At 41.5% G+C, this 24,008-nt stretch overlaps 1 protein-coding gene across 1 annotated transcript in view; it reads left to right on the top strand.

The window, feature by feature from the left end:
• The window catches only part of AFG1L (AFG1 like ATPase), a 124,665-nt gene extending 120,146 nt beyond the window's left edge, over positions 1–4,519 (top strand). The window contains exons 12-13 of the mRNA XM_074988827.1: positions 1,458–1,571; positions 3,029–4,519. Coding sequence (XP_074844928.1) covers positions 1,458–1,571; positions 3,029–3,157 — 243 coding nt within the window. The 3' untranslated portion in view covers positions 3,158–4,519. The remainder of the gene's footprint in view (positions 1–1,457; positions 1,572–3,028) is intronic.
• The last annotated feature ends 19,489 nt before the right edge of the window (positions 4,520–24,008 follow it).

The following is a 24,008-nucleotide window of genomic DNA, read 5'->3' as shown; positions in this document are numbered from 1 at the left end:
GGCCAGACAGCCAATACGCATTTTTCATAAAGGTGGAGTTTTCCTTCTGGGACTGCAGCGAATGGCGACACGGCGTGGTGACCCACCAGATCAGATTATAAACCAAGACCTATGGCAGGAGAACAGAATTTTCCCTCCACACAGAAAAAACTATAACATGGGTCCTAGCCGGGGCTCTTTGTTCTTCAGTCCTCATGAGTTAAGCCTGTCTGGAGTAGGAACCCATCCCTTAAAAGGATGCTTGCAAGACTTTGAAGAATCAGCATATAACACTGCTGGCCTGAATCAGTAACTGAAAGTGATGGATGCAAAATACTGCTTTAATGATTTTCCTCTCTAACCCTGTTTTTTTTTTTATTATTAATAAACCTTTAGATATTTAGATCTGCAGGATTGGTGAACATGGTGATTTGGGTAATATCCAAGTATATATTGACCAGGCAGCCTGTGGCTGGACCATTTAGGGCCCAGAAGAATCTGTGTGGAGTTGGTGAAACAGGTTTAAAAACCTCTCACCTAAGTTTGGGGTTGTTGGTCTGGGCTGGTATAGCAGCTGGGAAGTCAGTGCGTTTACTTGTGTGGCTTCTGGCTGGTCAATGGGGCTGGCAGAGGTATTTTGTGGCTGATTGGATTTGCCTTAGTAAGAAAGAAGCCCCAGCCTGGGGTTGTACGGAGCCCAGATTTTAAGCAAAGTTACCCTGGATTGCTTGCTCTATCTGTGCCCAGAAACCACTTTTATAGGACGGGGGAAGATTCCATTCTTCTGCCATGGGTCTTGGTGTACCACCTGATCCGGTGGGTCACCATGCCGTGTTGCCATTTGTTGCAGTCCCAAAAGGAAAACCCCATCCTCACAAAATGTGTATTGGCCAGCTGGGCCTCTACTCCATCTATTGCCCTGGCTGGGGTGGAAACCCACCTCCCATTGTGAGTCTCAGCACTGAAATATTTCTAATACAGCTACAGGGCTAACATCTGTAACTTCACATAGAAACACGACACAGACTTGTAAGTAGCATACATAGATTCAGGGCATTATCAGCTTTCATTAGACACCTCACACAGCCCCCTTGACACACATTTGGTGCCAACAGATACAACGGACACACAAAATGGCTTCCATATCCATATAAAGTCCTGTTACGTTACAATGGTGACAAAGGTGGGTCCATGCCTACTACATGGATCACTGAGGGGAGAAAGTAGCTGTCACCCAGAACTATGAATAAAAATGGTCTGCAAGTTGTTGTTCAGAAAAGACGCAGTTAATTAAAGTTCTCATATTTACTGGTCTCTCACAAATGAGGAAATAATAAAGCCATATAGCTGCAGTATGAGCGGGCAGCTGAAACTTAGATACCTTGGAAAAAAGAAATGAAGTCTTTTTAAGCTTTTTCCATAAAAGATGTGTGTAAAACACAAGCAATGGTGCCAATATACCTTTCCCTCTATTTCAGGTACGGATTATTTGTTCTGCATTGACACCTCTCCACAGCTTGTTTCTGCTAGAACATCATGACAGTGGGCTGGAGGAAAGTAGAATATTGTTGGATGATTTGGGGTTGAGCCAGGTGAGCGTTATCAACATCATCTCCTTTTGTTACAAAAGAGCATAATTGGCTTTGATCTGATATCCTGCCACCATTGCAGGAGAAAGGCCATGGGAAACATTTAACTGATGATTTGCTGTTGTGTAGTAGAATCCATGCAGCACAGTTGTCACTTTTATTTTATATATATAATGTGTGTGTGTGTGTATCTATATATACATATAAAATTCGTGGATTTATGAAAAATGGATCCATGTCTCTTGATCTTTTTCTTGATGAAACAGATACAGTATACTGTATATACTGTGTATACTGCATATACTGTACATACTGTGTATACTGTATCTGTTTTGTCAAGAAAAATATCGAGACATGGATCCATTTTTCATAAATCCATGAATTATTTTAAATCTTCCTATTTTATGTATTTACTCCATAACTTATGAAAATATTGACCCAAGCTTCACCTTGCTATAACTTCAGTGAGTTTAGGGGACTTGCACCAGCATCAGTTTACATCAGTATGGCTGTGCCAGGTGCTTTGAAGTGTCCGCAGCTACACGGCATGCCGGCACTTCAACGTTTGCAACTGGGAAGTTGCCACGGGGAGAATTAGCCTAATGAGTTGCTCCATATTCATCGTAGCACTTTATTAGTATTCTCCACTCAGGCTGATTACCAGGCCCCCTTTGAAGAAGGGGGATAGTGTAGACACATCGTATGTTTAACAAATGAAAATGGCAACTAAATTCTCAGTTGCATCTCTTTGTAGAAATGCAGAGCTGGGTTACAGTCCACTTGTCCATTCAAGTGAGTGGTTCCTAATAAGTATGTGTTTGTTAGAAGGAAATTTACCTAGGTATTTTTTGTTACACTTGCTAATAGCTTTTAAAACAATTTTAACTCCAAATAGGGCATTTTTCTGGGATTGTTGCATTTTTGGATGACTAAAATGAATTAAGCTTTTGGCCATATGTCTCACCATGTACACAAAGCAAGGAGTATTGGCTCCCAAAGTATTGCCTGTCTTCTGACTGCTTAACTTCATCTGAGGTTTGGGATTACTTAATATTTGTATAATCATTTATTATTTAATTTTAAGGGAACAATAAAACTGCATTTTATCAGCCATTAAATTGTAGTAATTGTGTGTTAAAACAATTAAGAAAATTTACCTCTGTATTGAGTCAGAGTCAACAAAAATGCAGAAGCAAATGCCAACAACATCATTTTCCTTTTGGCCCCCATATATTGCTTTGTCATATTTCTACAAAGAATTCAGTGGCTCAAGCTAGGGTGTCTTCTAACATTAGCTAGAGAATTTTTACATTTTGTTTCCCTATTGGTGCCCTGAACTGTCCACTGTCTTGTATTATGTAGTTTGCTGAAGCATTCAGAGATATAGTTTGGGTGGGATGTGGTTGAAAATAGATCTGTGCCTCAAAGTTCTGTTTCTATATGTATATATATCCATCTAGGACTCAGCTGGAGGACTGTCCATGTTTACAGGAGAGGAGGAAATCTTTGCATATCACCGTACTATCTCACGACTTACAGAAATGCAGACTGAACAGTATTGGAAAGATGGGGACAGAAGCAAGAAATAGTAGTAGCTCAAAGATGAACAATACCTCTCAGGACACAAAAACAGTAGAGAGAAAAAAGATGCTAATAAATTGGAAGGCTTTTTAAATATAAATGAATTAATTATTATTGCACTTATCCTCTGGACCATGACTTTTCATCTGCAACGTTTATGTTAAAGATTTAAGGGCTTAGTAAGCTGGGTTTTTTGTTTGGTTTAGGCTCTTTAGACATCACCAGATTCTGGATTTGTATAATGCCTATTATATTTCAGGGTTTTGGTTTGGTTTTTTTCCCCCGTACTGCATGACTTCAGTATTCAATAAGGTTATCTCGATCAAGAGCCTTAGTCTGCTGCACAAGTCAACCATATAGGTAGGGCTCTCAGTAAATCTGGGATGCGCTAACGCTAAGATTGCACATTTTAGTGGTTTTTGCGTATTTTTGTCTTATTTATGACAGCTTGAACATGAGAGATCAAAGCCACACAGACGAAAGATCAAAGTCACACTAATCAAATTAACTTGTATTTTACACTTTGCTCCCTCTAGAATTAGTCTGTAAAATTCTAGAACTCTTCTGTTCTGTCTTTATATTTTCCTAATTCTCACATGTAGCCATCTGCTAAACTTCAAATTTTCTCTCTTCCACTGCAAGGACATGCTTCAACCTGAAATAGTTTCCTGAGTTACATATTGTGTGCTGTCATTCCAATCAGGCTGCTGCTCTTACAACCTGAAAGCCAAGGGCCCGCTCCTGGGAATGGGATTAGTTTTATCTGGAACTGAGGTGGTTTGTAATCTTAGAGAGGTGAGGAAGACTGATAAAAACAAAGGAGACTATGCAAGGGTCAAAGTAAAATATAATAGGAAAGTGTAAACCTAATATTTTTTCAAGACCTTCCATCAAAGCACGAGAAAGAAGATACCGTCTCTAGTGCCAGCTGGGTGTTCCCACCAGAGTTGGGTTTTGGGACTTCACGGACCGTTGGTAATTTCTTGCCTAAAATTTCTAAGACCTGGTCCACATTACGCTTTCTCCTGTTTCTATTAGCAGCATTGTACTGGCCATTGTCAACTTGGGCATGACTTCATCACACTCTAAATTACAATTAAGTCAAGATACAAGGTTACAAAATTGCTGCATTTTACAGTGGGGATGAGACCTTAACTGTTGTCTGTAACCAAGTTGTAGAATGAACTTGACTTTTGTTAAAGTTGCCTTGGATATTTTCAAACTCATTTTTAACAAAGCTACGTACTGTCCCTTCTGATGAGGACATTATTTCTGTTAGAAACCATTTTTTAAAATGTATTTCAAAACAGTTTCCTTAGCTAAGGAAGAATGTTGCAGACAGGTCATAAAAGTGTAAAAGTAGCCGTGCTATAAAGAGGACTGCAAAAGCATTTTTTGTTTCACGTCGTTTTTCAGTTGTATTTTTGCACTTGGGTGAAGCATTTGCATTATTTTTAAAGCTTGTCACAGATGCTACCTTTCAGAAGGGGCATGCAAATGCCACTGATCAGAAATGCAAATGAAGTGCAGATTTAAATATCTCACACCTCATTTGCCTACTCACGTGGGATCTCGATTCCAGAAGACCTGATTTTGAAAGCCAAAAATCCAGGTAGAGAGGGTTCCTTTAAAAGGAAACCCTACTTTCAAAAGCACCCTTCTTCCGGAAGAAACAAAAATCCCAGCATGCAATCATCTATTAGGTCAGACTTCTCCGACACAGACGACTAGGCCTCTCAGCTTAGAGAGGAAGATCGTTCAAACACTCTTCCTCCATCATGTGTGTCTTCACTGTCTTCCACACCCTCAATAATTCAGCCTTGCACCTCAACTGACGACTGTAGGTCCCTCCAGGATCTATTCAGAAGTGTCTCAGATAAACTTGAGAGTCCCCTCTCAGCCTCGAGGGATATTAAATATAAACTAACAAATATTCTACATAAATCCACACAGAATAGACTGGCAATACCTGTCAATGAAGTGCTGTTGGATCTAGAACACTCCAGCCTCTGTCACACCAACATCAAACAGACTGGAATGCAAATACAAGGCTCAGAGTTCCTCCTCTTGCATCCACCCTCAAATTCTTTAATAGTGAATGCTGTGAGCCAGAGGTGGGGGACAATAAAATACCAGAGTCACCCCCAGCGACAAAGACTGGAAAAGGCTGCATACAATGGGGAAGAAATCATACTCCTCAGCCAGCCTCCAATTTTGCGTTGCCAACTGCATGGCATTGCTAGCAAATTATATGCATCACGTATTTTGACCAGCTTAACACCCTTATGGAGGCCGTTCAAACCAATAAAATAGACCAATACAAAGCCCTCACAGCCAAGGGCTGCTTAATTACAAGAACCGTGTTACGGTCTGATCTCGACTCAGCGGAAACTGCAGCCAGGTCCCGAGCATCGGCAATAGTCATGAGGCAGGTGTCCTGGCTGCAACTGTCCCAGTTCTCCAAAGAGGTCCAAGCCATTGTTGAAAACCTTCCTTTCGAGATGCCCCACCTCCTCTCAGAAAGCACCAACAAGACATTGCACTCCTTCAAAGAGTTGAGGGTCACCTTGCGCACCCTGGGCATTCAAACAGCCACTGTAAATTGCAACAGCAACAAACAATATAATTACAAATATAAACCTCCATTCAACAACTGACAATATGACAAAAGACAACACCAAAAACAGCTTAGGAGGAGACAGGCATCAAGCCAGTCTCTGACACAGCAGTGGTCACCACACATCTGAGAACAAAGGGAGTGACCATCTTCCCTTAGCTAGACGATTGCTTAATAAGGGCCCAAACCTCAGCTCAGAATGAGCAAGCAACAACATTCACCAGATCTCTGTTATCTGATCTTGGTCTATGCATAAACCTCCAAAAGGGCACCCTCGTACCAATGCCCAGATTGGAATTCATAGGGGGCACTCGTGGATTGTCAGACCACTACAGCTTTGCTTCCTCCACACAGGCTGCAAATAATACAGGACCTTGTACATAAGGCAGCAGCAATATCAGTCGTGCACATGCACGTCTCAGTCTTCCACACCTGATTCTGCTCTGCTCCCCAGAGTTTATGGCCAATGTGTTTCATCTCACTTGTGTTACTATTTAACCCAAGCAATATGATAGGAGATTGAGCTTGGGCTTCAGACATCATAATTATGAACGTGCTAACCTCGTTTTCCAGAGGATTGTATGTAAGTTTACCGTCGTCCACCAATAATGCAAGTCCCTCTCTGCTTCAGAGGCTTTTTTCCACATAAAATGCATGTCCCTTATAACATCTTTCACCCCACCATTAGTCCATTTGAATCCTTGCATACAAGATATCATACTCCTGTTCATCAGCAGTGATAAGTGTTCTGTTCATTGGAGTAGGATTCCATACACACAGAGGCCAAAAAAAGTCAGGATGAATAGAATTGAATCTTCTACCAGCTAGGTTGAAAAAGAAAAACAAAGATTTCTCCTGTTCTAAAGCAACAATTCTCTGTTCTGAACATTTTTCCCCTTTTGCTACTTAACAAACAACAAAACAAACAACATAATCTTCAACAATGCCTTTTCTTTAACAGTTTTTTTCTAAACAATAAATGTGCATGATATAAATCAATGTCATACAGACACTGTCTTAACACTGCTACCCTGTCTACTGTTACAGCATCTGCTTTTATTTTCTTTTGGGTACACGAAAGCTGGAGCTGTGCTAACACCTTCTTATGCTGGATAAGTACTTTCTGTTGTGCTGCACCCCCCTTCCCTTTTGGTGCCTTTCCTGAGCAACTGATATAATGTGCTAGCTGCTTTCATACACTTTTCTATAACTTTTCTTCGAAAAAAAAATTGTCATCCCTACTTAGTGTAGATACATTTGTTGGAGCCAGTAGCTGGTAACTCTACCTTTGCTTGTTCAGGGATCATCCCTCTTGTTTTATTTTCCCCAGGTAATTAACTCATTGGCGTACTTGGGCCTTTTCTGGACTGACCTTACATCCTTTTTCTTGTATATTCTGTAAAATTTGTTCAGGCACATCTACACTTCTTCCTTCATTTTTATGCTGATAAGGATATCATCTTCGGATATATGATGATCTTACTGGGCATATTGTCCCACATTTTGTTTACATGCATATAGCAGGTGGCAGGGGAGTTGTGAAACTCTATGGAGGTCACCAAAAACATGACTACCTTCTCTCAGACCTAAAAGCAAATTTGCACCAGAAGACTGAATGTAAAGGAATGAGAATAAAGTGTTTGGCCAAATCTAGAAAAGTGAATGATTACACTCCTCCCATGATAGAAGCTACTTTGCTACCACTGGAGCTGTCATAGGAGTTACCTTATTGAAATGTCTTAGACTGATAGTTAAGCTCCAATTTTTCCCATCCGCCTTTAAGATTGGCCAAATGTCAGAGTTACTTGTGCTCTGTTGCTCTATTACCCCTTGATCTGAAAGCCCTTGAATGGTTTTCATCAAATTCGGCTCTGCTTCTTTGGGGGTATTTATACTGCCATTGTAGGGAAGGATCAGCTCCAGTGATTAAATCTTCTGCATCTATCCTTCCACACTCAGCTTTGTTAGTTGTTCACATTTTCTTTTACTTCTATGCTGTTGTTAAAACATCTTCTCAATCAGGCCATTTTATTTCTTCAGCAGTCTTTATAACTGCTCAGTGATTCCCAGCCTCAGTAAGAGTGGATTGATCTGTTGCTGCCCACTGGAAGGTATTTTCCATAATACCTTACTCACCAAATCTACCATTAGCTTGTCTATCATACCTATTCCAATGATGCCAGTCTCACGGAAATCTAACTTAAATTGTTCTTTCCATTTCCCCCCCTAATTGGAATAGAACTGGGACACAAAATGGTACTTTACTTACTGTTTTTTTAAGTCCCTGCAGCCCCTTATTACAGGAGGGTCAAACAGATTCTTATCACTGTGCTAATTAAGGAAAACGTGGTGTTTGTGTCTTTCATCTTTCTTTCTTCTGCTGGCTCTGCTGATGATATTGTCTGATAGGACCTTACTTGTGAAGGTGATTGTTGACACTTTCTCAGACCTTACTGTCTGAAATATTTTGGAGGTGTCATTGCTTTTTTATTTGAAATACAAAGAGACACAGTCCAGTACCACTTTAAAGACTAACAAAATAATTTACTAGGTGATGAGCTTTCGTGGGACAGATCTTCTTCAGATCATAGCCACAACAGAAAAGACTCAATATTTAAGGCATAGAGAACCAAAAATAGTAATCAAGGTTGACAAATCAGAAAAATATTATCAAGGTGAGCAAATCAGACAGCAGAGGGGCAGAAGCTGGCGGGGGAGATAGGAATTAGGTAAAGAAAAGTATGTAGAAGAGCCCCTATAATGAGCTAGAAAAATGCCATCCCAGTTCAATGATGCTTTTATTAAATCCCTCCTCAATGACACTTTTACTAAAGCTGTCATTACTGTTCCAGCAGTCTGATACTCAGACTCACTGAGCTTGGTCTTTCCTCCTGGGTATTATTAACACTGTCCTTATTTAACTTTGCATGCCAGCTTTCTGTATCCTGCGCACAGTTCTCTTCATCCAGCAAGACGTAGTAACTATACTTACTAATAATGCCAATTGAATTCCAGTGATCACCACAAAGGGGTGAACCATAATATTTAGCAGGCCTGTTGCAGAAGATGATCACCCTAACAGAGTTTCCCACTAGGAGTGATGTCCTGCATTTACAATGATTTTTGACACATAAGCGATTACTGCATTATTATGTTGCACGTCAATTCATATTTGTTCTCCTGTTTGTGCAATATACTGTAAATGTGACTAACATATGATAGATCAATAATTTTCTTATAGTCATATTCATGCCTAAGGTTACAGGTGCTACATTGTGATACAAGTGTGGTTTAGAATAGTCTTTTTATCTTATCTTCTAGTATCTGGGCAGGGATGTTTATAGGATCCTCAGAAACTAGTGCCATTCTGACTGTAGGACCAAAATCCACTACCACTGGTCTTGGGAATTGCAGGGAGTCACATCAACAGGAATCCCAAGGGAATAATTCCTGAATATTTATTATATAACAGCTTCATACTATCTATACAGGATTCAAGTCTTTCTCTTGGCTTTTGTTTTTCTTGATTAAACTATATCATTGGCTCTTCTCCAGGAAAACAACATTTTAAAATGTCTCCTCTTATTAAGTCAGAGTTGCCTTCTCCCTGTGTGTCATAAGGAAGACCACCAAATGCATACATCCTTTTATTAATGCTGAACAATCTGCTCCAGTTAATTCAGGTATCCCTTTTGTTTTAGCTAGCCAATCAAGGATGGTGTTCTGATGCAGATGACCCACAGATTCTCTTAAAGCTCTGCCTTACTCAGGCAAATAAGGTCTCACTTCTGCCCTTTCTTCATACCTCCTCTGTTCCCTTGCAAAGTGGTTTTTACTAATGACAAAATGATAATTAGGGTTACAGGAGGCAGTCTCTGATATTCTTCTGGTACTTCTCTTAGTGGATAATAGAAGTCTGGAAAGGGGTAACTTGGGATATTCACTGTAACAAGAAAAACTTGTATCTTCTTCATCTGAATCTCTTTCTTCATCACCATTCAGAGATTTTATTGCTGTAGCGCTCTTTTGTTGGCTTTCAGTCCCTCCTGTTATGCCTACTTTTCTTCCTTAATTCTTTCTCCTACTTTGCATCTGAGATGGTTGATTTCATTGCAGCATCTCTGTCTATGGCCTTTTTTTTCCAGGCTTCAAATTCTGCTGTTTGTTTTGTTTGTTCTTCTTTCATTTGATTCCATTCCTTTTGTTGTTCTACAATTTACAATGGTTGACTTAAGATGGTAGCCCTTGGGATAGCTGCTGATTTTAAATGTATGAACTCCTTATCCTTTGGTTCCCCATATTTTCTCTTAGAGCAGGGGTGAGAAACATTTTTGGGTAAGGGGTACTGACCCACAGAAAAATCAATCAGAGGTCATACACAAAAAAGGTGGGGTGGGGAACCCTCACTGGTGTGTCTCCCAACTGAGAAGTGGGAAAAAAGACACACCACACCTGACTCATATAAGTAGGGGTGGACAGAGCGTGGGTGGGAGGTAGGGTGCAAGAGTGCACTAGGCTGGGGGTGAAGGGTCAGGGCAGGAGTGGGAGAGGATTGGGCTGCTTAACTAATGCAGCGTCCAGGGTGAGCACAAGAGACTCCACATGGCCCTGCACCAAACCCATTGGCCATGATTCCTGGCCCATGGGAGCAATGGGATGAGGGGAGCCTGTAGGCCCTTGCACTAGCTTCCCTATAATACATTCCACCAGCTGCCGGGGTTGGGTGGGAGGAGGGTGAACAGCAGTGCATAGGGCTAATTCCTCCTCCCAATCTGGCAGGGGCTTTAGCGATAGTTTCCCACTGCTGGGTGAGAAGAGCCCTGAACCTTTCAGGCTGAATCAAGGGAAGCCAGGGACCAGATTCAGCCTGCAGGCGGTAGGTTTCCTATCTTTGTTTCACAGCTTTTTCTAGTTCTGCATCTAAAGTTACAGTTGCAAATTGCAAAGTAATTAGCGTCTTCTCTTTTTTTACTTAGTTTGCCTGAGAACACGCCTTTCTTTTTAGGTTGGATCCATTGTTCCCATAGTTTACAAAACTGCTGATAGGCTCCAGGTCAGATAAATGTATTTTCTTTCCAAGCACCATGTCCATTATTCCTAACAAAAATCTTCCCAGCTATTTCCTAACATTCTCTCTCCAATGCCATTGTTCCTCATTTTCCCCTTCATGCTCAACTTGAGTTTCTAACTGAACTTTCACCTTTTAATGAACTTAATTACAAGTAGAGATTGCATTTTCCCAACACATGGGTTTACAATTTTTCTAAAAAAAATTACAGAAAAACTATACTTGTATGGATGTCTTATGTGTGTATGTGCCTTTTTTTGTTGAATCCAGCTACCCGGTATGAAGGTTGCTAGATATGCATGTGGATATGTCTAATTGAGCCAGGTAATTGATATATCCCAGGTATAATTACAACTCTGGTCATGCCTGAGCTATAGGCCTGACATGTTTTAGCCTGCATACATGCAAGTGTTTGTTCATGTGTAGAGGTACAACTCTTATATGTGACCAGGTAGTGATAATCCCCCGAGTGCACAGAGCTGAACCTTGGTCACCAAAGTGGCAGGTTTCACTCGCTTCAGACCAGCACACAAATGTCAGGCCCCTTTTAACTAAGCCTTATTTCAGGCCACTTATTTCACATAAGACCAGCCAACAACATTCCCCTTATCTGTCACAAGAACCCTCACCCCCCTTCAGTCTTAGTTGCAGCTGCAAAATTCTGCCCTTATTTGTCTCCATGAGCAGAAAATTCCTTCCTAACTTTCACAACCCATCAAAACTGTTTTCTTCAAAACTATCAGCCATGCCTACAAAGCTATCGCCAGTCAATTTTAGCCACGGGCACACCACTTTACCTTTCCCTGGCTACTTTTCAGAAGCAGATGAGCACATGCTGCTCCTTCACTGGAAGCCCACCTTCACCATCCGGCTGTCTTTCAACCAGGAGTGCCTTACACCCTCAAGTTTGATTGTTCCAGGAGTAGATGGGTGCCTCCACTGTGTGGGGGCAACTTTCCTTCCCTCTCCCAAGCCAGAGGTCCCACTGCATTTTAAACCTGCAGGCATTTGGTTTACTTTTACCTGGAGGTGCAACTTTCTCTTCCCTTGGCCATTTCATATGTTGGTATTGTGGGTGCTCACTCCAGTGCAAAGGCAGCCAATTACCAAAGCATAGCTATTCCCCTGAGCACCCAAGATGACCTTCTCTAAAGCATTGCTATGTTCCTTTGACTATTCAAAATAAAATTCTACCAAAGCCTGATCCAAGGCCTTCTGCTTCCTCCTCAGTGCCAGGCCTCTATGACCACAGATTTACAACTATAACTATTCTGATCCTCTAGATCGCTCTAAACAAAGTGTTCACTATGGTCATAAGATTAGAACAAAACTTTATTAAAATTGTACAACAGTTACTTAAAATAACACCACCGCCTTACCTTTCGTAGTTATGTTCTGTTGAATTTACTTACCCTTAGATGAGATTAGTGCAGTATATTGATCAATAAAAGAAAGAGAACTAGAGAAAGAAAAATGAAAAAAGTCCAAAGTACAAGCTATGGCATGTGCATGTGTATGGGCTGGGTGTGGGATATGGGAGTGTAGGTGGAGGTGTGGATGAGGGATGTGGATATGAGGTTGTACATGCTGTAGATGTGATATGGGGTATGTGTATGTGTAATGTGTGTGTGCAGGTCTGGCCCTACAGAGCCCTGGAGCAACTCCCTGCCCCAAACTCCAGCCTGCCTTGCCCCGTCTTGTCCCCATTCCGCCAAGCCCCGTGTCTGAGCTGTATGACCTGAGGGATTGTCTTTTGCTGGAATATACCCTCATTCTTCTGGAAATTCTTCCGAATCTTAACAGTTGGAATTAAATAGCTTGACAAAACTGGAACACACATGCTGCCTTTGAGATGGAATATTTTTTCTACCTTTTGTTTACACAAATGGATGCATTCCCATTTCCTCCTGTTGCGAAGAAGCATTTGTAGCTGCAAGCCACTGTGTAAGGGAACAGGAAAGAGACAGCAGGTGGAACATGCAAGCAATTTGCTTCCTCTCCTTCCAGCTTTCTGGATTGTCCACATGCTTGTAAGACTGCTTTTGTTTTAAAATAAATCTGCTTCTCTCTGAGTGCCATCAAAATACAGAAATGTTCATTTCTGACCTATCACTCTGCATTCATGCTGATAACATTTTGGATGAGTTTCTAATATTGTACAATCCAGTTTTTATCAGGGTGAAAGGTTTGCTTGGCTCTGATACTTCACTTGCTGGTTGAAAGTGTTCATTTAAATCACCATAAAACCTAGGTCTTTCCAATGAGAATCCTGCATTCCAAAATTCAAGTCCATTTCTAATGGAACAATTCCAAATTCTTCTTTGAATGCAATCAGGATCTAAAACCGTCCGAATCAAGTTCCCAAACAGCCATCGAGCATGCCCTCAGTTCAGCAATCACAATCTCACCCATAAAAGTTTAGGAAAGAATATTTGGGATATATAAGGTGATAACTTATCTGTTTATCAGTTCCTTCAACAGTGATAACATAGCTCAGTTATGTTCTTCTACTTTAAAAAGATTATTTCACAGAGATGAACTCAAGATGTATATGATACAAGATTATTCTATGTGAATGGTAGTACAAAACATTCATTGAGGCTACTGTGCGTAACAGCACCCCAGTCTCATAATTTCTATAACTGTCTGCTATAAAGACATTTAGCAAAGGGTGAAGAGATATATTTGACAGTGAAGTTGGGTCACCTTTTTATCATGATCGAGTTTCTGTGCAGTACTACGTTCCCTTGGTGATAGCAACTCTGTTGGGAGAGTGAATATAGTATAAACTCTGTTCTATGCCCCCTTCCCTCCCTTTGTTCATTTCAAAAGACACTGTGTTCTCGTTTCTAAAAATAAGAGACAAGACAGCAGACACAAAGCGGCAGAGCTTATAAAACACAGGAATAATTATAGCTACCTTACTTTAGGCTTCACTTCCACCTGTAACACTGAATTCCCAAAGCCTCTGTGGATTACATTAGCCTTTCAGAAACCAGATATCTGGGTAAATATAGTGCCTAGCACAAACCAGCCTGTTCTTAATTGGGGCCTTTAGGGACCATTAAAAATTAAACCAATAACTATGTATATAGTGTTTTAAGATGAAGCTAACCAAGCTGGGAAAAGCTAATGATTACTTCTGTCTCAGGAAAAAATCTTAAATGCATCCTCTGCTGTATCCTTAGAGAATCAGTAAAGCCAAAATAGCTTCTTACAATCAGCACAGAGTTAATTCTGTTTATAATCCCTGATGATGTTGAGAACATGTATGCCATGAATAGACAGAAGAGTCCTTCATGTGCTAGCTCCACTGTGAATGAAGATTCTTTTTTGGTTTGCGTTTTTTCCTCTTTCTTTCTAGAAGGTACTTTTATCCACCAAACATATTCTGATCATTACTGGCTCTCAAATTTTCTTTATCTGACTGATCTATTGAGCACATTTGGTGTTTTCCCATAGACATAGGATTTTAAACATTCTGCAAATGACTCACAAAGTTGTTGTATTTGGGAGAAAATTGAGGTTAAACACTTGGATACTGTGGTGGTGATCACTATAGAATATCCTAGCAGAAACAGAGATTTTCTGAATTGTAAAGTTGGACTTAATGTGAAGCCCATTTAAATGAGGCAGCTGCCAGTGGTGCCTCTTTGCCAAGTAAATTGTTGAAAAATGATGATTGAACTGTCCTCTGAATGCACAACGCAAATGAAATTTCACTTACAGACTCCAGGCCAGTTTTGGTTTCATGCGTCTGAAGAGTATACACAGGGAATGAAGCACTAAAAATGTTCCTTCTCTTTGCATTAATATCTCATAGGAAAGCTGCCTTTTGCAATGCTTGAGATCAAGACGAAGCATAAAAACAGTTTGTAACAGTTTGTAAATTAACAGCATCAATAGATCCTTAGATATCTAGATACTATTTATTCAATACTCCCAACTATACTGGTCTGCAAGAAGAAAATTGCATTTGGCAAATGTTTTGAATATAAATAAGTGTAATCAACTTGTTGCACATTGTTACTATGAGTAAAGATAATTGTCTTTCAGTATAAGAAAAAATTCACAGGAACATGTCTTGGATATTCTGAAGAGGTTCATACTGTATTAAACAGAAAAGCTTTAAGAATATATATTTTTCCACAAAAATGTGACATTTCCTTTTAGTAGTGGTTACTATTTAATATTTTGTATGACTGTGCTTACATTGGTTCTTTGCCTACATTTACTAAACAAAACCAGTTATTTTTAACCACCTAAGAATGGCAACACTGGATCAGACAAATGGGCCCTCTAGTGCAATATCCTGTCTCTGATAGTGACCAGTGCCCCATGCTTCAAAGGGAAGGAACAGAAATGGGCATGCCTGACCCATTCCATCATCCAATCCCAGCTTCTGTCAGTCAGAGGCAAAAGGACACCTTGGAGCATGGAGCTGCATTTCTGACAGCCTAAACTAGTAGCCTTTGATGGGGCTATCCTGCATGACCTAATCTAGTTCTTTTTGAACCCACTTATACTTTTGACCTTCCCCTCCTCCCATGACAATGAGCTCTGCAGACTGACTGTATGGTTTGTGAAGTACTTTTGTTTAATTTAAACCTGCTGCCTAGTCATTTCATCACATGTCACGCGAAGGGGTAAATAACTCTTCCCTATTCGCTTTCTCCATATCTTTAGCCGTCTCTTTTTTAAGATGAATAATCCCAATATTTTAATCTTTCCTTGTTTGAAAACTGTTCCATAACCCTTACCATTTTTGTGGCTCTTCTATGCATCCTTTTCAATTCTACTTTTTTTTTTTTTTTGAGACAGGGAAACAGATCTGTGTGCAGTATTCGAGGTGTGGCCATACCATGGATTTATATTGTTGCATAATATTTTGTGTGTTATTATCTATCCTTTGGCCAATGTTTCCTAATATCGTTCACTTTTTTGACTGCCCCTGAACACTGAGCAGATGTTTTCTGAGAATTATCCAGGATAACTAGTGAATTATTGTTAAAACATTAATAAAACAATGCTCTGTACAAGCACTGAACCAACAATACAGAAACTGATGTTTTCTAAGCAAGCTCAAGTATCATGACAGAAAAAAGTGTTTGTCCTTTATACTATTGCACAATATCATTAGGTATCAAAGTGGAATGTCTCCATCTGTCCCCAGTTGCTTTCTCCTCTGTCTAAGGGAACTGGTATTACTTGGTGCCACCTGCTCCCATTGCACTTGATTCGCAATCTCTCCTTCCTATCTAGGGCCAAACCTACCTGGTCACTCCTAATGATTGTTCCCATTAGTGTCTATTTAATTTGTTTTCCTTAACCCCTGGTATGTCATCTACTATTCAAGCACATCTGGAGTGAAAACCAGCTTTCATTTCACATGCACATGTTCCCTGTTGGACTCCAGATTTTTCAGTAGCCATTTTTACAAAAGCTAGGCCTCTTACTTTAAGATGAGTGCATCTACACTAGGAACTAACTTCAAAGTTAACTTTGAAGTTAGGCACTACTTCAAAGTAGCTAGCAGAGAGCCCACATGCATTTTCCCTTACTTCGAAGTTAACGTCAAAATAAGGGAGCCCAACTTCAAAGTCCTTACTCCGTTCCTGGGAATGGAGGAGTGCCGTACTTTGTAGTTTAACTTCAGAGTAGGGTGTGTGTAGAAGCTCAGCTTTGAAGTTTGTTACTTTGAAGTTCATTACTTCGAAGTTGTACTTTGGAGTAAGCAACTTGGAAGTTATTTTTGTAGTGTAGACACAGCTGGTATCTTCTTTTTGGGGCAGGAAGGGAACACCATTTCTGTAAGTTCAAAACACCGTGCTTATCCAAAGACACTCCATGGTCACTGCTGTTCTTACACTCAGGGATGTTTTATATTTATTAGCTCTTATTATTACCCTCGCTACTGAGCACCACTAAAATTTACCACTCAGCATGCTAACACCACTCTGATGCCAGCTGGAGATACAGAACTTGACCGGAGAATAAGCATGAATAAAACGTGTTGCAAGGGTTTTCCTCCATTCTGCTATGAAACCAAACCAGTCCCCACGGAGGCTGCTACTTTTTGCCTCATGTCGTATAAAGGGTTCAATCAGCACTCTGTATACTATGGTCCTTTCTATGTCCAATTTTGGAATCTGCACTCAAGCGCACCCTCTGCTGATAGCAATCACAGCAAGACCAGACAAATAAGAATTGTACTGAGTTAATAATTTTTTATAAGTATCAGAGAGGCAGCCGTGTTAGTCCGTATCTTTGAGAACAACAAGAACTCCTGTGGCACCTTATAGACTAACAGATACTTTGGAGCATAAGCTTTTGTGGGCAAAGCCCCACTTCATGCATCTGACGAAGTGGGTCTTTGCGCCTGAAAGCTCATGCTCCAAAGTATCTGTCAGTCTATAAGGTGCCATGGGACTTCTTGTTGTTCTCGAATAATTTTTGATGTTACAGTAGAGACCCCCAGAAAGACTATGGCTCCATTGGACAAGGTATGGTAAAACACACACCGGCAATCAGATATAACTGCACTCAAACAGTCCTTCAAGATCACGCCACAACCCGTCTGAGTGAGGCAGAAGGGTGAGCGTGTAGCAAGGCAACTAAGGCAGACGTGGGTTCAATTCTCTGCTGTGCCTCAGCTGTCTGTGTAACGATGGGGGAAGCCTGTGGTGATAGTCTGTTATAGCGTGTACAGCACTCGGACCCTACATCACCAGGACAAGATCCTGACCTGAGTCGCATGGAAATTATGGCAGTAACTCCAAAATCAAGGGAATCTGGGCTTAGCGCTGAAATTCTTGGCTTAATATGGGCCCTACCCTGTCGAAAGGTGGTTGATTCTTGGATATGTAAATTAAACACAGAAAAACACTGAAGGGAGGTAGGCAAGACACTGAATTGTATGTATTTGTCCTTTGACGTCAGTGAAGCTACAAGTGAATGGACTGTGACAGAGACCTTGTAATGGGTTTTAGTGTCCAAGTGGACAAAAATTGCTGAATTAGGCTTGAATTAAGGTTTCGTTAGGGATTCTAACTTGTCAGTTCTTGATTTTCCTAGATGGTCACTGACGTAGCACAGGGGTGTGAGTGCAGCGCGCCGCCCCATAGTTGGGGACATCTTGGTCAGCTCAGACTGATTTTAATAATTAATACCCTTACCTGGTGTACTGTAGGCACTTCATAAAGTACACGTTAAATACCGCGGTAGACTACAGGCAGCACACTACAAGAGCCTGGTGGAAGACATATATGCTGGGCACTGGGTCAGTACCTTTTTGTTCCCCAGCTGAGCTCACAAACTGTGGCCCAGCAGCCAAGGCAAGGCAGCTGGATCTCTTTAAAACTCAGTCTGCAGCAAAAAGGCTAATCAGACACCTGCTGCCAGGTAAGGCCTTCTGGCTCACTATAAAAGGTTTCCCCGGCCCAGGCGTGGGGTGGGGTGGGGCAGGCGGCGGCGGCGGCGGCGGCGGCGGCGGCGGCGTAGGCGTAGTAAGAAGACTGGAGGATCAGGGAGAGAGGCTGGAGGACTGAGGTTTTGGAAGAGAGAAGCAGCTCAGCCAGGTACGGGGGAGGGGGAAGGTGCTAGACGGAAATGGTGGTAGAAGTGGCCCAGGGAAAGGCTGTTATGTTTGGGGCAGGGGAAAAGCCTCATCAGCTGTCTCCCACCTAAGGTCATGGGCTGGAACCCACTATGGTGGGTGGGCCTGGGCTCCCCACCCTTCCTCTGGAGAGCTGCCCTTGTGTAAGGACAGGGGCATCAGAACCTTCTGAAGGAGTCTTGCCCCCTGCTTGTGACTTGCCTGTGAAGAGACTGGGTCAGTGAATGGAAACTCTTGCCTTTGGAAAGACCCAAGGCAGAAAGTAGGGCCACTGAGAATCACTGAGGCACACGATAAAATCCACCAAGTGCAGAACCCCTAGGGAGACAAGGGACTTGTCAAAATACCTGCCGTACCTAGGACATCCCCATGACACCGAAGTGTGTTATAATCTCCTTTAAACCAGGGTAATTGATCTCACATTAAAATGTTTTCTTCAGTCTGTAGAATTCTTTGGAGTTTTATTCTGGTTCTTTCAAGTTGCACATTCCTGTTTCATACTGTTCTGAGTCAGTCAGTCAGCCTGCCTGTCTGATGTACCATTACTTTAGTGGTTTACAGAACGCTGTGGTGAAACGGGCCATCGGTGTAGGAAATATATTTTCTAAGAAACAAGTTGGGTTGGTGTCATGAATGAATGCCTGTAAAAGGTTAAACCCAGAGGCGCAAGTTCTTTTGAAAGAGCCGCTGGCGCATCTACGTGCACAGTGTTCTTTCAAAATTAAATGAAAAGAATGCAGTGCTCCTTTCAAAAGCACTCTTCCACTCCTGCTTCAGGATGAGCACCTGCTTTCGAAAGCGTCTTCTGAGAGAATACATGTGTAGACACTCCGCAGGCCTTTTCATTCGAAAGGGGAGTCTGCATGGTGCATGATTTTTTGATCCCTGGCCCGTTCTTTCTTTCGCATGTGGACGATCTCTTTCAAAAGAGCGGATCACACTTTTGATCCACTTTTTTGTGCGAACGCACTTTTCAAAAGAAGTTCTTTCGGAAGAGATCTTCTGGAAGGGCTTCTTTTGGAAGATCGCTGTAGCGTAGACATAGCCAGAGGGAGTGGGTTCTGTGTGGGAAGCAGCCACGTGAGCCAATGGGAGAAAAGAGGGATCATTTTGAACTGAAACAATTTCAGGCTAAGTGTACTTTTTGTCTGTGGCTAGAGCAGGGAGAGGGCCAGATGAATACCCAGAGACCAGCTACTCCAAGATAAGCCCAAAAAAGCCAAGAACAGAACACCACTGGTCATCACCTAGAGCCCCCAACTCAAACCCCTGCAACGCATTATTAAAGACCCACAACCTATCCTTAATCAGGATGCCACACTCCAGAGGGCCCTATGTGACATGCCTGTTCTCTCCTACAGACAACCTCCCAACTTTATGAGGATTCTCACCAACAGCCACAGACTATACCACAGGAACACCAGTCCTGGGACTTTTCCTTGCAACAAGGCCCATTGCCAACTTTGTCCACATATCTATTCTGGAGATACCATCACTGGACCTAACCAGGTTATTCACAGAATCACAGACACATTCTCATGTTTTTCAACTAACATCATATATGCCATCATGTGTCAACAATGTCCACATGCTTTGTATATTGGACAGGCTTCAAACTCTCTTAGACAAAGAATTAATGGGAACAAAACAAACATAAAAACACTCCTGACTCACAAAGCATTCAGTCAGCATTTTAATGGAGTGGGCCAGTCTGTTAATGACCTGAAAGTTTGTGTCTTACTAAAGAGGAATTTTCACAACAGTTTGGAAACAGAGGCTGCTGAACTCTCTTTTACATTCAAATTCAACACATTAACACGTGGTTTGAACCAGGATGTGAATTTTCTAGGTCATTATAGGGGCTCTTTTGCATACTTGGCTTTATCTAATTCTTGACTCCCCCTGCCCCCCTTCTGCCCCTCTACTCTCTGATTTGCTCACCTTGATAATATTTTTCTGATTTGTCAACCTGGGTAACTATTTTTGGTTCTCTGTGCCTTAAATATTGAGTCTGTTCTGGTATGGCTAAGATCTGAAGAAGTGGGTCTGTCCCACGAAAGCTCATCACCTAACAAGTTATTTTGTTAGTCTTTAAAGTGCTACTGGACTGCTTTTTTGTCTTGATGGTTTTAGTTGCTTTTATTACACCCAGCAACCAAGGATGCTTATTTACATTCTTTGTATTTTTCATCTTTTTGTTTGTTAATACATTACTTTTGTAATTTTTAAGGCAGTGATTTGATTCCTGTGTCCTAGAGGAGTGTCTGTGTATAGGCATGCCTAAAGCAGAAGGTCAGCTACCAGATCACAGCTTAATTTCTTCACTTTGTTTCCATGTCTGTCCTAGGGGAGGGGTGAAACTTGGAGGTCTCCCACAGGGAGACATCCAAGTGTGTCTTCCTGGGTTTTAAGGGGTTTTGGTTTTCTCACTTGTTGGTAGCAGCTATCGTCCAGGGTCAGGGAATCTGTGACCTTCGGGAGTTTTTTAGGCAGAGCCTTTAACGACAAGGTATTTTTAAGGCTCTTGTGGGACCCCACTTTCTGCACTCTGTGTCAGAATAGGAATCAGCCCTGACAGTTGGTGAGAGAGCACATGTTTTCACTACTGCCAATGAGACCACACCCTCTGATTGGCTGCTTTCCCCAGCTGTCTGCCACCTCCTGGGGTAGAGCAGCCAGTCAGAACTGCCGCAGAATTCTCTCTCTCCACCTTCTCTCTGGAGTCAAGACCATTTTCATGCTGGGGAGGAGGCACAGAAAGAGCTCACAGCAGCTGTTTCCCACCTCTGAATGGGATGGCTCTGCTGCTGTTCCCTACTGCACTGCTCTCTAGCTCTGCAATGCTTGACCTGCAAAGCAGGGTCTCTGCGGCAGACCTGGGGAGGAAGGTGAATCCTAGAAGCTGCAGAAGGTGAGTGAGATTGGGAGGTGCTGAATTCGTGCAAAGGCTGGAGGGGACTGAACTGATGGGAGGCCAGAACTGATTTGAACCTCAGAGGTAGAATTAATTACTGGGCAGTGGGCCTGGCCTTTCTTCAGACCACTTGAAGGACTCAAAGTACTGACTCTCACCCACACAATAACTCTGTAACTGTACAGTGTACAAATTCCTGCTCACTCATTCTCTCCTGCCTTGAGAACTGCTCTTCCTGAATCCACAACTATGCCTGCTGCCTCAGCTTTTATCTTAACCAGCTGAAAAGAAGAAAATTGTCAGCTTTTCATCCCCCTAAAAGAAAACAATGCAAACCTGCCTTTCTCTGATTTCACCATGAAATGGTGCAGTTTAATGTCTAGCAATAGCTTGATGGTACTGTTTCCTTGGACCTCAGCATTTCCTGACTCTACTGCTATCAGGTATAATTTTCAAAAGCAGCGAAATTACTTGAGTCATATTCAAAAGTGACTTAGGCTGTTAAATCATACTGCCTTCCAGTGAGATTTGTATTCCATAGGGCCTTCGTGACTTATGAAAATGGGATTCTACCTCTTAACTCTCTTGGTTGCCTTTGAAAATTTTACCTATTACCTTTTAAACAGGAAGATCGTTTTGTGTAGCATGTCTAGTTCTACATGTATGATTAGGGATAAGTCAGTGAGAAATGGGCGAAGCCTAACTTCCCCCGTCTCTGCTACAAGCAGGTCTCCCTGCCCTAATGCCAGGCATCAGATATTCAATGCTCCACTTCAAACCTCTTCCTGCTTCTTAGGTGATGCAATGAGATCACTTCTCCTGGTTCAAGCTGTTTGAACTACACTGTATAAACACTAGTTCATACAAACTGTATGTTGACCTATTTACACATGCTATTGTATCTGATTTAACCAACTATGTTTTGCTTGGGCTATAACATTTATAACTGATTGAAGAAAGAGGTTTGAAGCATGGTATTGGGACTCAAGTAAGGGTCTGATTTGTGACTCCTCCACAGTAAATTAGTGTGTGACCTTCAACAAATTACTTCAGCATCATGCCAAGGCTGCGCTTTCATAGCAGGGATATATAAGGTCAATTAATTAAAATCCATAGTAAACCTGCTACTTTCAGATGACACCTGCTATACAAATTCAAAGAAATAGACATTGGATAGCTTTAGGCGTTTCTAATACTAATTGTATTTTTCACAACTTTCAGCTAAGGCAAATTAACTTCTGAAAAAAATAAATGCATGCTGGTTTGTGTGTATTTGTTTTTGACCTTTCTCATCACCAACTTAGCAAATCAGGAGTTATATCCTATATGGTACTTAAAATTACTTATGTATTTAATAATCAAGTTAAAATGTAGAATTAAACATTTCAAGTTAAAAGAGTGCAGGAGGTATACTACCATGTAAGACTGACAGCCATGACTAGGTAGTTCGTCCCTCATGTTTGCAAGAAATATTTTTCTTTGGATATGTAGCTTATGCTTTTCATTTGTCATCATCTAGCTCCACCAAGTGTTGAGATCAATCTTTCGGCCGCTGCTGGGGTAGAGGAGAAGGTATTCTTTTTCTTATCCAGTTACATACCAACTGCCACATGCTAGTACGCTTCTTTAACCTCTAAATATATTAAGACATTATATAAATCAAATGCATTATCCAGTACACTTTCTTAATGCTTCAGCTAGAAATGCACTCTCTGCAATCTGGTCTTATCCTCTAGTCTTCCACAGGTATTTTACCGGAATATGCACCTGAAAAACATGCCCATTCCTGCTGCATAATGGCAGGAAAATAGTAAGATAGGACTACTGGGTTCTGATTGTCTTTAGACTTCAAGGGAACCATGTTTTTAGAAGTAACAGTACCAAAATTCTGTAAGTGGTAAGTTTACATCAAGTTTTAGCTGATATCACTGGGCTTTACTGCTTCTTCCTCACTACGCTTTGGAGGTCTGAGTCACTCCCACATCCACCTACCCTCCTGTAGAGCTGCTCAGGGTACTCCCTTTACGCCCATGGAGAAGCCAATGAAATTCACAGTACCCCATATGGACTGCCTGCACTTTCCTGCCTTTCTTTTCAAAGTACAAGTCTGACCTTTTCCACCACCCAGGAATTAAACGTAAAACGATACAATCAAATTAAAAGTCACACTTCTTTCAGAAAACCTTCTCCCTGCTGTTGTTACAAGGGCTCCTAACATTTACTATGACTGAAGGCTAGTAGAGAAAACATTTTTGTCTCCCCCCAACCCCGAGTTTGTTTATGCACTTGGTAGCACTTTGTAGCTGATCAGAATTGTCCCAAAGTTCAACTGCAGGGCGTATGAGTGTGGTACTGGCTCATCTCTAGCTGCATTGTGACATTTCTGGAAAGTTTGGGGTGCCTGTGCTATGAGGAAGGCCGGCCTACCCACAGTTGATAACAATGGGAACTGCAAGTTCTGGGCACAGCTGACAATCAGACCCAAGGCAACTGAACCAGAGCACAGAAAAGCTGAAGTGCCCAAAACAAGCTACCCCTTGTTAAAAGTTTGTCCCAGGTATTTGGCCTATTTTCCCCCAACACTTTTTGATGTATTTTCTATTTCCAACATTTTTATATTTATTTAAATGTGTCACTTTAAAATT

The sequence above is a fragment of the Carettochelys insculpta genome, chromosome 3, assembly GCF_033958435.1.
Source record: "Carettochelys insculpta isolate YL-2023 chromosome 3, ASM3395843v1, whole genome shotgun sequence".
NCBI classification, from domain to species: Eukaryota; Metazoa; Chordata; order Testudines; family Carettochelyidae; genus Carettochelys; species Carettochelys insculpta.
This window is presented reverse-complemented; position numbering and strand designations above follow the sequence as displayed.